Raw genomic sequence first — 12,444 nt, forward strand, 5'->3', positions numbered from 1 at the left:
CCAGTGCTCCTCACTCCTCTCAAGGGGCATTTTATGGTAAAAAGCTCCAAGAAGGGTGATAACAATGATTAAAGGCTCAGAAAAAAGGGGAAGAACTTCTAAAGCTTGGCTTTGTTTACTTTGGAGAGAAAGGTAAGGGGTCATATGATAAAATACTGAAAATAACTAATGATCAAGATAACACAGGTCAGATCCTTCTGTCATGTCTCCTGATAAAAACAAGGTAGTAGTGAACATAACTAAAAGGTGAACTTTTCTCCAAAACCCTGAGGCTGTCAATCTCACTTCTACGGGATGGCCACGAGAGGAAGACTTTATCAGGCTACAGAAAAAGAATTTCTAATGCTTAAAAAGAATAGCCAGGTTATGATAACAAACATTTTGGAAGGGATATTAAACCTTGCGCTTCAAATGTTCAGTGTTTAGAGATCCAGCTGCAAACAACTGTGTGTGCAGTGCAGCAGATCACCCCATCAATCCCTCCTGCAGAGCTCTCCTTCCTTCTCCTGAACCATCTGGTGCTGGCCACTGTCCACATAATGCTCTGGAGAGTGGCTATAGTCCCAAAACACAGTTCCTATCTTCTTATATGTAAATCACTTTCTTTAAGACTCAAGGGCCAAAGTCTGCTTTGCTTGCTTTCCTCTACAAGAAGGCATACCAGTTTCACCCACATTAATCTGAGTTAGAGATTACTCAGCCAAAGTAAATTTACAAGACTTTAGCCCTAGAAGTTAATTGGGAAGTTGCCATGTTGCTGGTCAGACCTGGCTTAATATGCAGCGGATGCACAATGATTACAAAGCAGATACCTCTACTTTAAAAGCTAACCGAAATATTAAAGTTTGCTGGGAATACTTAAATAGCATGACCTAGATGACCATTTCCTACATCATTTCCATCAGTCATGGTTTGATTGTGGTAGCGGTCATGGACACCAGCCAAAGCTCTGAGATCTTCTTGCAGTATGAGGAGTCAGAGGAGTCTGAATGTCCAACAGAGGGAAGCCGGTGCTGTGGTGCTGACCTGTTCCCTCTCACTAAGCTTAATCCGAAGGCCGTTCAGGTTCATGAGACGGTCCAAGTGGGGGAAGGGAAAGCCTTCCCCAGGAATTGATACATTTATAATACATTATCCCTGTTTGAGAAATTCTTTCTATGTTATGAGCGTTCCTCTTCCAAATATAAACACTGAATAGGTTTTTCAGGTTTGGGTTTTTTGGTTGGTTTTTTTGTTTGTTTTTTATGGTAAAGAAAAAGAAATTGAAGTCAGATGCCAATTTGCTGTAATAACTTTATAGTAATACAGTCGTGCCATCCCTCAGTTTGAAAAGCATGCAACATCTTCTTGCTATTTATTATCTTGCTTCTCTTTCCCTTAGAAAGAAAAGCCCACTGAATCCTCTTGCAGTAAATCATCCTCATGCTGTGGAATCTCAGGTGTCAGGCACATTTTGCAGTAATAGCTGGGGTTATTCATGGATCGTGTTGACGTGCTACAGTAGATGTAACAGATGTCAATTTGAGGTAGGTTAAGATGTTTGTGCCTAGCTGCTTGTGCACGGCTGTATACAGATCCTGAATATATTTTTCATGCCTTATATGTCTTTTTTTATTGTTTTTAGACGAGTCAGGCACTAAAAATGACAACTGGCTGAAGTACCATAAATACCTCAGGCACCATGAACTACAGCACCTTTAGCGTTCAATAATGGCAGGGTTCCTTCAACTTTAACCTCCAGCATTTAATCTTTATGGTTGTGAGCTACCTTGCACTAATAATCGCTGTACCTCTGGTTCCCTTTGACACTGGCCTGGCCATAACTCTCAGAAAGGCTGGGACTGGATTTTTAGCCCCAAACAGAGACATTACTGAAAATCTATTTGTTGTTCCTGATGAATGCTGTGGAAAATTTGGCCATGGGTTCCTCATGAAAAATAAGCCTCGCTCATGTGGTCTTTTTCTACTCTAAGCTCTTTGCAGTGAGATTCTCTTCCTTTGGGTCAGAACAGCATACCCGCAAACTCTGTCAACACTCCCTCATGTGATCCAACTTGCTGATTTCTGTGGGACAACTTCTCATGCTGGAAGATGAAGGCTCATTTGTAGAATCAAAGCAGGAGTGAGGTGAAAGAAGGCCAGCAAAAATCAACTGTGGAGCACAGTCCACAGCAGTGGGCTTGTGTTCGGGAACTTTTAGGTCCTTTTGAAATGTCTCTCCTTTAGAGTTTACAAGGAGAGAGCCCCAGAAGGGATAAATCAATCAATGGTGGAGCTACTGTGACAGCTCATGCACACACACCCACCTGCATGTGTGTGCAGATTGTGTCTTTCTTCATGCTAGAAGTATTTGGGTGGTGGATCTACTTAGCCATTGCACAAAGGGATTATGCAGAGGCTCAAAAGCCATTTCATCGCCAAGTTTAAGGAGCTGTCAAATGCTTACTTCACATTTACCCTAGGTTTCCCTGTTCTGCTCCTTCAGAACACAGATGTTAGCTGGGAAGGGTGAGGATGTGTTCGGATGGGTGAACTCACTGTGCAGTTTCCCTTGCACAGGCATGTTTTAAGTGACTTCACATTTGATGATCAAAGACACAGCCACCCTTCCAAAGGTTTGGGAGTGCACGAGCTCTGCCATCAGTGTACAGTTACAGGCTGCTTACTCACTGTGTGCTGGATCCTGAGGTGGGAAAGTAGAGGAACGCAGAGCACATCAGCACATCAGCACCCAACATGGAGTGTGGTGCAGCGATCTTATCTACTGCTGCCTGGGCTTGTTGAAGGAAAGCACTTGCTACCTTACATGTAGTACTGTGGTGACAGATAGAGAATTTCTAGGACATGAGTTACTGTCACGGGGTGACGCTGCACCGTGTGGATGTACCAGCTCAGGGTTATACGCCACCACAAGCCAGTGCAGTGCAGATGTGCCCTAACTGGGCTCTGCTCCACAGAGGGAGAGGCTTAAATCAGGCCCCAGCTGCAGCCACCTCAGGGCCCAACGCACAGGCACAGCCCCACTGTAGAGGCTATCAAAATGCTCCCTGCCGCCAGAAACTGTCACCTCTCCATGACAATATGGTGAAAGCTGAGCATTTCACGAGGTACAGGATGCACAAATGTTTAGTTACCAAACTGCGGCTCTTGGCTGACTCTTTCCAAGTAAGCATAAGATTAATTAGTGATTTTATTCTCATTAAACACAGCTCTGGTAAACCAAGGCTGCCATTTCAAACAAAGCTCTGCTGCTATACCGAAGCCAGCCACCACTCCAGGCAGTACAATACTGCATGAGCAACGTCGCCATTTTCTGAGGGGTCTCTCTTCTCCCTCTTCACCAACCCTGTGTATCCAGAAGTTCCCTTTCCTCTCCTTCTCCCCTGCCACCCCCAACAGTCCCCCACCCGTAGCAGCTCCAACACAAAACAGATGGTTTTCTTTTCTTTCTAGGAGGCTGTCAGAGAAATTACACTTGTCTCAGTCGACAAAGCTGTGTTGCTCTGAAAGCAAGTGGTTGAGATGAAAATTATATTTCTTGCAATGTGCAGCATCTGGTGCACAGCTGTTGCACTGAATGAAATACCAAGTTAACGGCAGCGTGGAGCAGTTGAAGTTCTCCCCAAAGTAGTATTGCTGAGTTTCTAAATATGCCTCTTAAATTATACTCCAGTGAAAAATCAGTCAAACTCGATCTTTGCCTCTGTCTCCCTTTCCCTTGTGCCCCATTTCTGCTTCTCCATATTTAGCACAACAAAGTAACAATGAACAGCATGGCCTTTCTCGAAAGCCGATCCCCACCTGCTTATTTACTACGGCAGCTTCACAGTATGGATTATGCTGCTGGGTATTTTTGTTTAAACGTCTGTTGTCTGAAAAGGCCTGGCATAGCATGGAGACTGTGTTTGACAAAGCTGCTGTAGTGAAAGGACCTGCCTCCATCACCTCCCACACTCACTGAACATCTGCACGCTGACAAATGAATCCTGAGAGCTCCCTTTGTAAAAGAAATAAGTCACTGTACCTTTACGTGGCTGAATGGCAATTAGCCCCCCCCCCCATGCTTCCCTCCCTAATTAAAGTTGCTAATGCCGCTGCCTCAGCTTAGGCTGCCACTCCTGCCCTCTAAACTGCCACAGGTTTCTCTAGCGACAGGGAGCTGACACCACAGTCAAGCCTGCCCTGCAAAGACAGTGCCTGCATCTTTTAGGCTCCTTTGGAAAGGCTGCCTGCAATCAGGTCAGCCTACTCCAGCTTATACAGGAGGTCATTTCTCTCAGTGCCTAAGAGTTTAGGAAGAAAAGAGGGGTTTGCGTGAGCGGAGGCAGCTCCTCAGGAAGGCTGCGAGGAGAGGAGGGAGTCTCGCGAGTGACAGATGGAGAGAGAAAGCAGAGGGGGAGCTGTAGTCGTGAATCACTGTAAGGGTATTTCACCAGCTGGTTGCAAAGATAGCCAGACTGCACGAACCAGGGGAAAATCTAAGAAGGAAATGAGAGCAAACGTGCAATGCTGCTGCAGCTCAGCACCAGTGACAAGTTAAGGGAGCTACATCCTGGGAGTTGTATTTAACTGCTCTGGATGAAGACACTAAGCCCAAATTCCACCCACACAGATCTGCCCAAGTACTCCTGTGGTTTTGCTGGGGACTTCAGCCCCTGGAAGGATGACTGAAATAGGGAAACGAAATTCAAGAAATGTGTTTCTGGAGATGAGGATGACTGAGGGATGAAATGAATAGGGAAAATCAGGATGTGGGTGGGGGCTAAGCTCCACCTTGAAAGCAAAGGGGATGCTGGGCCAGAGAAATCTTTCCTTTTCCTGAAATGACTTCAGCTCTTCTTCTCAAGGTTATAATGGGTCAGTCTCTTCTAGCTAAACATGCTGGTGATTTTCCTTCCTTATGAAACTCCCTTTATATCCTCTTTTAGGCAGTTGCCTTCTGAGAACAGCAGCAATAAGGTTTGCTCTTGCCACAATCTCCATTTCACTGTACTCAGCAAATATGAACAGGAAGGGACTCAGGCATCAGCAAAGATAAAAGACTCCACAGTGAACAGCTCATATTTATATTAATAAGGTGAGTTCCTAAATGCAAGAAACAGAGAGAGCTCAAGAGACAGGGCAAAGATCCTTTTTCTTGGGTTTTAAATCTCCTCAGCCACATTTACAAAGCGCTAATGAAAGGCTGAGGTTGTGCCAATGCATTTAGAAACAGGCATGACCACGACAGTTAAATGTGGATGGGTTTGCCTTGGAATATGTCAGACTGAGGTTCAGTTCCTGAAGCACCAAATGTTTTTTCCCTGAAATGTTTGACTAGAAAAGAATTTTTTTTCGTGCTTTTATGCTAGCACTAGCTGTTTGCACACATACTCGCTTTGTAGCTTTCCTGGCAGGGTGCAAACAGGGGCAAATCTGCTGCCCACAGTCCAGCCCACCCAGCAAGACTAAATGGTCAGACATAGGAGGAGACTGAGGTGGAGGCATTCCTCCTGCCTGCACACGGACACCATGATGCAGCCACACAGCCACTGTGCAGAGTGGCTTCAGAGACCTCCATAGACACCCTTGTGGTATCCCACAGATGTTAGTAGAGAAACAAGGAGCATCTATGCACATCTTCCCATGGGACATTGGTTTCCCTCCTGTACACTATGTTCCCCATACTGTAGTGCTCTAGCCTGCAAGATTGTCCTGTCTCTGTGGCAGCCCTTTGAGATGCAACCGTGCCAAGTCCGATGAAAAGGGAGCCTCTGTGGTTTTGGAAGAAGGGTAACAAATCAAATCATAGTCACATAACTACTATAATGCTCACATTAGTGTTACCTTTTACAGCCCCGCTCCTTAGACTGCCTGTGAGAGCCCTAGACTGTGCAGCAGTTTTTGTTAGAATGAATGTTAGACAATACCAGCAGACTGAAGAATTTTATATGTAACTTAGCCTCATTTTAGTCCCTGAAGTAAGGTGAAAATCTTCAAACATGGCAATATGTAATGCAGATATCTCAACAGCGACTTTTCTGATTTTTAGCACATACCACTGCTGCACACTGGGAATTCTGGGGCAGCTTTAGGCAAAGCAGAAATGGAGATTTTGTTTCAGTGAACAAACTCTGAATATGAACAAGCACAGCAGCTCTTCCTGGAGCTGTTCTGATAGTCAGTTCCAATCATTTTTACTTTGTTACTGCACTTCATACAACAAACATCCCTTGATTTCTCATATGGATGATCTCTTGCAACATCAGAAAAAATGATGAGCAGCAGCTGGGGATTTGGGGAAAGCAGGAAGATTTCTGTATCACTATGATGACTCTTACTGAAATGATCAGTTAGTAAATGTGACAGTTAACTGGCCCTCATTAGGTTTCAGAATTAACATTCCATGAAAGTAAATGGGAGGCAGTTATCACTTCTTGGTCTTAAACTTTCAAATTGTCTTATGTTTCCAATCATTCTGGGTGAGGTCAACCACACTGAGTCAATCCGTGGCTACTCAAGATGTTATAGGAAAAACCAGACATTAATTATCTTTAAAAGTGGTCTACCTAACAGCAGATTTATCCTTACACCAATCAAGAACCAATTTTCTCGTGCTCTCAGGTGCTTGCCCTTCAAGACTGCTCATGCACATGTGCATCTCATACTACCGAAGGCCTGTTAATTTACAGCATCCAGCTACACTAGAACAATTGGTGAGAGTTAGAAAGAATCATCCCCTCCCCAGACAACCACAAGAGCATGTCTGTCCAAACATACTTTTAGAGAGAAGAAAACTGATGGCACTTACCTCCAATGCCGTTACAGCGAGATGTCATTTCCCAGAGGACCAAAGCCATGGAGTACACATCTGTTTGTTTGAAGGACTCCACATTCTCCAGGTTCATCCTGGACTCCAGAACCTCAGGGGCCATGTACCTTGCTGTGCCAACCTACAGGAGAGGAGATCGGAGAGAGCTCAGGAGCTGCAAGTGTAATTCATGTTTTGGATTCTGCTGTGATTTAACTTCAGCTTTCACAGAAATGGTGCCATTTGACACGTATCCAAAAATTCAGGCCATACTTGGCACAGGTTGCATTTTCTGCTGCCAGGGGAATCTGGCATTGTCCTGACTACCAACTTACTTGCACCTCCCTTGGTAAAGAAAAAAAAAGAAGCCCTTCTTAGTTCCTTAAGCAAATAATTTTGACACTAACAAGCTTTCTCACTCTTTGGCTGTTCACAGATAAACTCTGCCCTTTGGACCTGAAGCAATTGCCGCTGACCAAGTGTCTTTCAGATAAGCAAGAAACACATTGTATTCTTTTGCGCTGCATATTACAGTGTTAGCTGTTTCTTTTCACAGTAGGCTTAAAAGGAAAGTGGTAAATGCAGGCCTGGCAGAAGAAAGCAAATGCGCAAATACTGAATGCAGAAGTACACATTTGAATTGGAACCAAAAATCGGCCTCTTTGTTTGAAAAACCATTCTCATAAATTTTATTCATACTAAGAAATTTTCAGCAATGATTTTAGCAGCTTTGCTGAGATCTAGATTATAACCTTGCATTACAGAAGGCAAAGTTTAAATGTCTGTTTTTATCACAAGAAAGGATTTAAGGAAGAATTTTTTGATCACTCAACAGTTGCTCTCAAATGACAAACTCTTCACAGGGTAGGTATAAAAAATTTATCCCCCTTGAAAAGCTGCAAACATAATTAAGCCTTTGATCAGGCAAAGACAGTTTCAAATTGGAGACTGGTTAATCACAGAGATGAACAAGCACAAGTGGGTGATGCAGTAGGACCTGTGATTCAAATGAACTAGTTGTAGACTGCATTACAGCAATCACTCCAGAGCCCAGCGGCAAGCAGGACTGCAAAAGATCATTTCAGTTATGGGGTCTGCAATTGCAGGCAGCCACATAGTAAATGTACAGTCCCTGAGGAAGCCCTATGACATCCATTTTACAAGCTTCTGTAAACATGTCTTATCACTCCGAGCTCAGGGCAAATGGGAAGAAGTTCCACAAAAAGTGCAATGCACCATAAGAAGACAGCAGGAAAGATCAAGGACATAGCTTTGTCATAGGACCCTGCAACAGCAGAGAATTTCTGTGTCAAAAATATCCAAATGGTTGTAGGATCAAAGCCTTTATAAACAGTGGAGAGAAAAAAACCTGTGTGACCAGTCCCAAAGTTAAATTCCCTATTACATGGACTCTGCGATGAATTTAAGGCCAAGCATGTGAGCAACAGCCATATACTGAACAGGTACTTGGGACAATCATGTCTCAGCACCACTGAGTTGACCAGCATCTCCCTCCCCTACAGAACATGAACGTATGGAAACTCTGCAGCAGAGGCTGTTCCTACCTCCATCCGTTCCCCAACACACAACTTCTTGCCAACCAGATCCTATCCAAAGCTTAAGAAGGGTTACCTGTACACTATGGCCTACAGTCCCACACCCCCAAATCCTGCTGATTTTAACAAGAGTTAATGGTGCCTAAATACAGATTCTTAACATTGTCACAAAGTGCTGTTCTGGTCCGGCATTTCACACCCTCTTTGCAGCAGCGAAAATTATTCTGCAGCTTTGCTGGACAACGGAGGATCAAACCCTATAACTAAAAAGTACAGTGGGAAATGCAGAGAAAATTTAAAATAATTTGAAGAATGGTATCAAATCAATCCCATTTCCATCCTACTTAGGATTTATCATGTGTTCCACTCTGCTTGTGTCCTTTTATCTGCATTTAGATTATTAGGTCTTTGGGTCAAAGATACTTTTCCTGTATCTCGCGGAAACCTGAATCCTGAGTCTCAAAGGCATTTTAGGTATCTAAACTCCAGCAATTCAGAGTTGGTTGCCCCTCTGGAGATTGGATACGCTTTCTCTTTGCTAAAACCAGTCTGCTTTCAGTTCTTGCTTCTCCAAAACTTCTAGTGAGGGACCATCTCTCTTCCTGTGGTACATTATAATTTTTGTGACCTTTGGATTTTTTTACTGGAGATCCTACATTTCTTTCAAGCTGTTGGGGGATGTTTTGTGCCCTGAGGTGTGTCAGTCAGAGGGGCAGTAGATATCCCTCTTTATCTGATTAGGGAGACCATCTGTTATAAGGTTGCTGACGCTGCTGAGGAGAGGAACTGCTGGCCCTGCTGGCACCTACCTGTCCTTTGAACACAATGGGACAAAGGTCCAGATTTATGTACTCACATTAAGTAGTGTCTGCAAATATTAACCATCGTGGGTGGTCAAACTGAAGAGACTGCAAAGATTCTAATGGGGAAAAAGACGGTTTCCAGCCACTCACTCAGGGCACTGGTATTTTATGGTCAATAATGGCTACATTTGCATGATACGGAACGTAGTAGGGTAGATGGGAAAGAAGATGGCTTTGTAACCCCAACAACTTGCCTTGAATATTACCGTCTAAGGCTGACCAGAAAAATGGTAAAATACTTACACTTTTATTTATTTCATAGGAAGCTAGCGGTTTTCTTGAATTAAAATTTGGGTCAGCTCCATTATATACTTTAAAAAATTGGACCTCATGATGGGAAGGGTTTGAGTCAAAGGATAAAGTTTAGAAATGATGCATAAGGCAAATCCTGGTGCAAGACCCCTTTAGCAAAAGCTACAGCACTAAAGTTGGCATGTTGGGGAATTTAAGTGGGTGGTGCTTGTGTGCCCAGAAGAATCAAGGTGGAGGCTGAAGTGGAGTCACTTCACACCATGTCATTCCTTGTCACAGAGAAGAATGACACTAGCTGGGTCACCCTCAAACAGATTCACTGGAGCTAAACAGAATAAAACAGTGGGCCTCAACACCAGTGCCCAAGGACACCGACTCCAAAGCAGTAACCTGCTCCAGACAGCACTGTACTTTGTCATCAGTGTCGGTGTGGACTGTGGAAGTGGCAGTATCAACGCCACCCTCCTACTTCCAAGTGTCTGTGAGCAATGCCAGAGAAATCGGCTTGAAATAAGGGTCGGCTTTAAGCAATCGAAGTGTCTGTGGGGTTAAGTTTCAGAGGCCCTGCCTTACCCTGCCGAATACTCTGTTTTCACTTTATTCCAAATGGGACCAGTCTTATGACTGACAACATGGTGCGACTTCACTGAACTCCGAAAAGGTCTGGCATGCTGGAGCGAAATGATATGTAACTGTGAGTGGTGTTTGTATTATTTTAAATACGGCTCCACTGGTTATCATTCGCTCCCAGCTCTGGTTAATAAACCTTCTCAAAATGAGATCAGGACACTTGTCTCTCACTAAGGAGACTTTCAAAGACAGATCTTCATTAGATAAACAACAGCAAAGCTCCTGTGAACTCAACGGAGCACTACTGACTGAAGAGCTGTCCCTGAAAACGTTCTAAACCAAAATATGAGTTTCACGTAAAGTAAAAGTCAGTGTAAATAGACAGCCTTTGAGGTGACCTATGTATAAAAATATAAATACAAAAATACACGTATAAATATATGTATAATTAAATAATTAGGAATTAATTAACTTAATAAATGGTCAGAATTTATGCTACAGGAGTTTTCATTAGAAGAGCCAATACTTAGAAATGTACTTGAAAAATTTCATCTTCAAAGCATTCAGAAACATCCTCCTGGCATCCCTGTGAAGTAGATGAGTATTATCCATGCTACTTAGTTGAAAAAGCACAACATGGCAATTATTTTTATTTGACATTCTTGCATTTGCTTGCATGTGGAGAATGTACCATAACCTTAAACAAGTTTATTTTTTGCCTTTTAAAGTGATTATCTATCACTCTAGTTATCTGCTTATACCTCTTGAGGACAGAAGACTGACTTCACATATGCTGGGGTACACTAGGAGTGGGTCAACTCACACAAAACTGTAATGACGTCAGGCATGAAAACTGTGGCACATCACAATATGAACCACATCCTTATCGTGTGTGTGTGTGTGCATTGCAGCAGCACCACAAACAGTTGCTAACAAGCTCATACATGCTTAGTATAACTGTATAGAGAGGATGGTTGCATCATATACATATGCAGCTCTCCGATCACAACAGAACCTACATTGCACTTCTCTCACTGTTGCTTTAATGTTAAGTTTAGAGCCTCTTTGTTTATGAACACTTTCACATTATTTTTTAATGATTTTAAGTAAATATGGCAGCATAAGGTTTTTTTCCTCTTCAGCCCAGGAACTGACATACCAACTGGTACAACACCCCCCTCCCCTTCAAACTTTTAACTTACCTGCCCACTGTTAGCCAAGTCATCCACAGACAGAGAAGGGTCCAGCCTCAGGGATAACCCAAAGTCACAGAGACAGCAGGTTAAATCATTTTTCACCAGGATGTTGGAACTCTTTAGGTCTCTGTGCACGATAGGTGTTTTGGGGCGACCACAGGGTGTGTGATCACTATGCAGATGGGCAATCCCTCGGGCCAAGGACCCACCCAGTTTCCAGAGGTCCTCCCAGCTGATAATGTGCCGTGTGAGATATTCCTGCAAGTTTCCTCTAGCGTGGAAGGCAGTGATCAACCAATACTGTTTACCAAGATCTGTCTTACGCTCCTCTGCTGTCAAGAATTGGAGGATGTTCTCGTGCTTGAGGTTTACATCTGAAAAAATGTCTTTCTCAGTTTTCCAGGAGGCATATTCTTCATAGGGGAAAATCTTGACTGCCACAGTTTCATACTGCTCCGATGTGTTTTGCTTCAATTTGGCTTTATACACTTCAGCAAACCTTCCTTTGCCAACAACAACGTCCAACTCAATGGGCAGCAATTCTGTATTGTGGTTGATGTTGTTGGCACAGGTAGAGCTGATGTCTGAGCGGTCATCATCTAACATAATGGCACAAACATCACTGCAGTCCTTATGTTTCCTGGGCTTAACATTCTTTTCCCATGCCTTGTTGAGCTTCCTTTTCTTATGAGTGCGGTAGGCATAAAAGATAACAATCACAGCAACAGAAATCACCAGTAATGGGACAAGACTTATGATTGTGACTTTGGAAATTTCATCTTTCTCCTCTGGCTTATGAGGGTCATCTGTAAAGAAGAACAGAAGGAAGGCATACATTACATGATATCATAACTTTTTGTATACAGGAGGCTGTCAATAATTATAATTTTTATCCAGAGTGCAATACATGATCTCCTCCACTAACAGCAAATAATAAAAATTGTCACTGCTTTTGTACTTCAAAATGTTGTTTTGTATATAGCCCTCCACTTACCAGGACTTCCCTGTCTGCTTATTTTATAAAAAGCCAGAACTGAGTGAGGAAGAAGCTAATGTAATTTAATAGCTTTGTTCTTCTCTCGGGCTCTTAATACATTATGGATGAAACCTTCACTTTCCTGAATACAATAGCGAGTCTTACAATAGTAAGTCTCCTGCACTTACTCTGTCAATGTATTCTTGACAGATCTGCCCCTTTCACCAGTAATTACTAGAAC

At 43.2% G+C, this 12,444-nt stretch overlaps 1 protein-coding gene across 2 annotated transcripts in view; it reads right to left on the reverse strand.

Moving 5' to 3' along the window:
* The window catches only part of TGFBR2 (transforming growth factor beta receptor 2), a 61,191-nt gene that overhangs the window by 5,129 nt on the left and 43,618 nt on the right, over window positions 1-12,444 (reverse strand). For both annotated transcript variants that reach the window (XM_050891037.1, XM_050891038.1), the window contains 2 exons: window positions 11,234-12,033; window positions 6,791-6,932 (listed from right to left, as the gene is read on the reverse strand). In XM_050891037.1, the coding sequence (XP_050746994.1) occupies window positions 6,791-6,932; window positions 11,234-12,033 (942 nt within the window). The remainder of the gene's footprint in view (window positions 1-6,790; window positions 6,933-11,233; window positions 12,034-12,444) is intronic.

The sequence above is a fragment of the Gymnogyps californianus genome, chromosome 2 (genome assembly GCF_018139145.2).
Source record: "Gymnogyps californianus isolate 813 chromosome 2, ASM1813914v2, whole genome shotgun sequence".
NCBI classification, from domain to species: domain Eukaryota; kingdom Metazoa; phylum Chordata; class Aves; order Accipitriformes; family Cathartidae; genus Gymnogyps; species Gymnogyps californianus.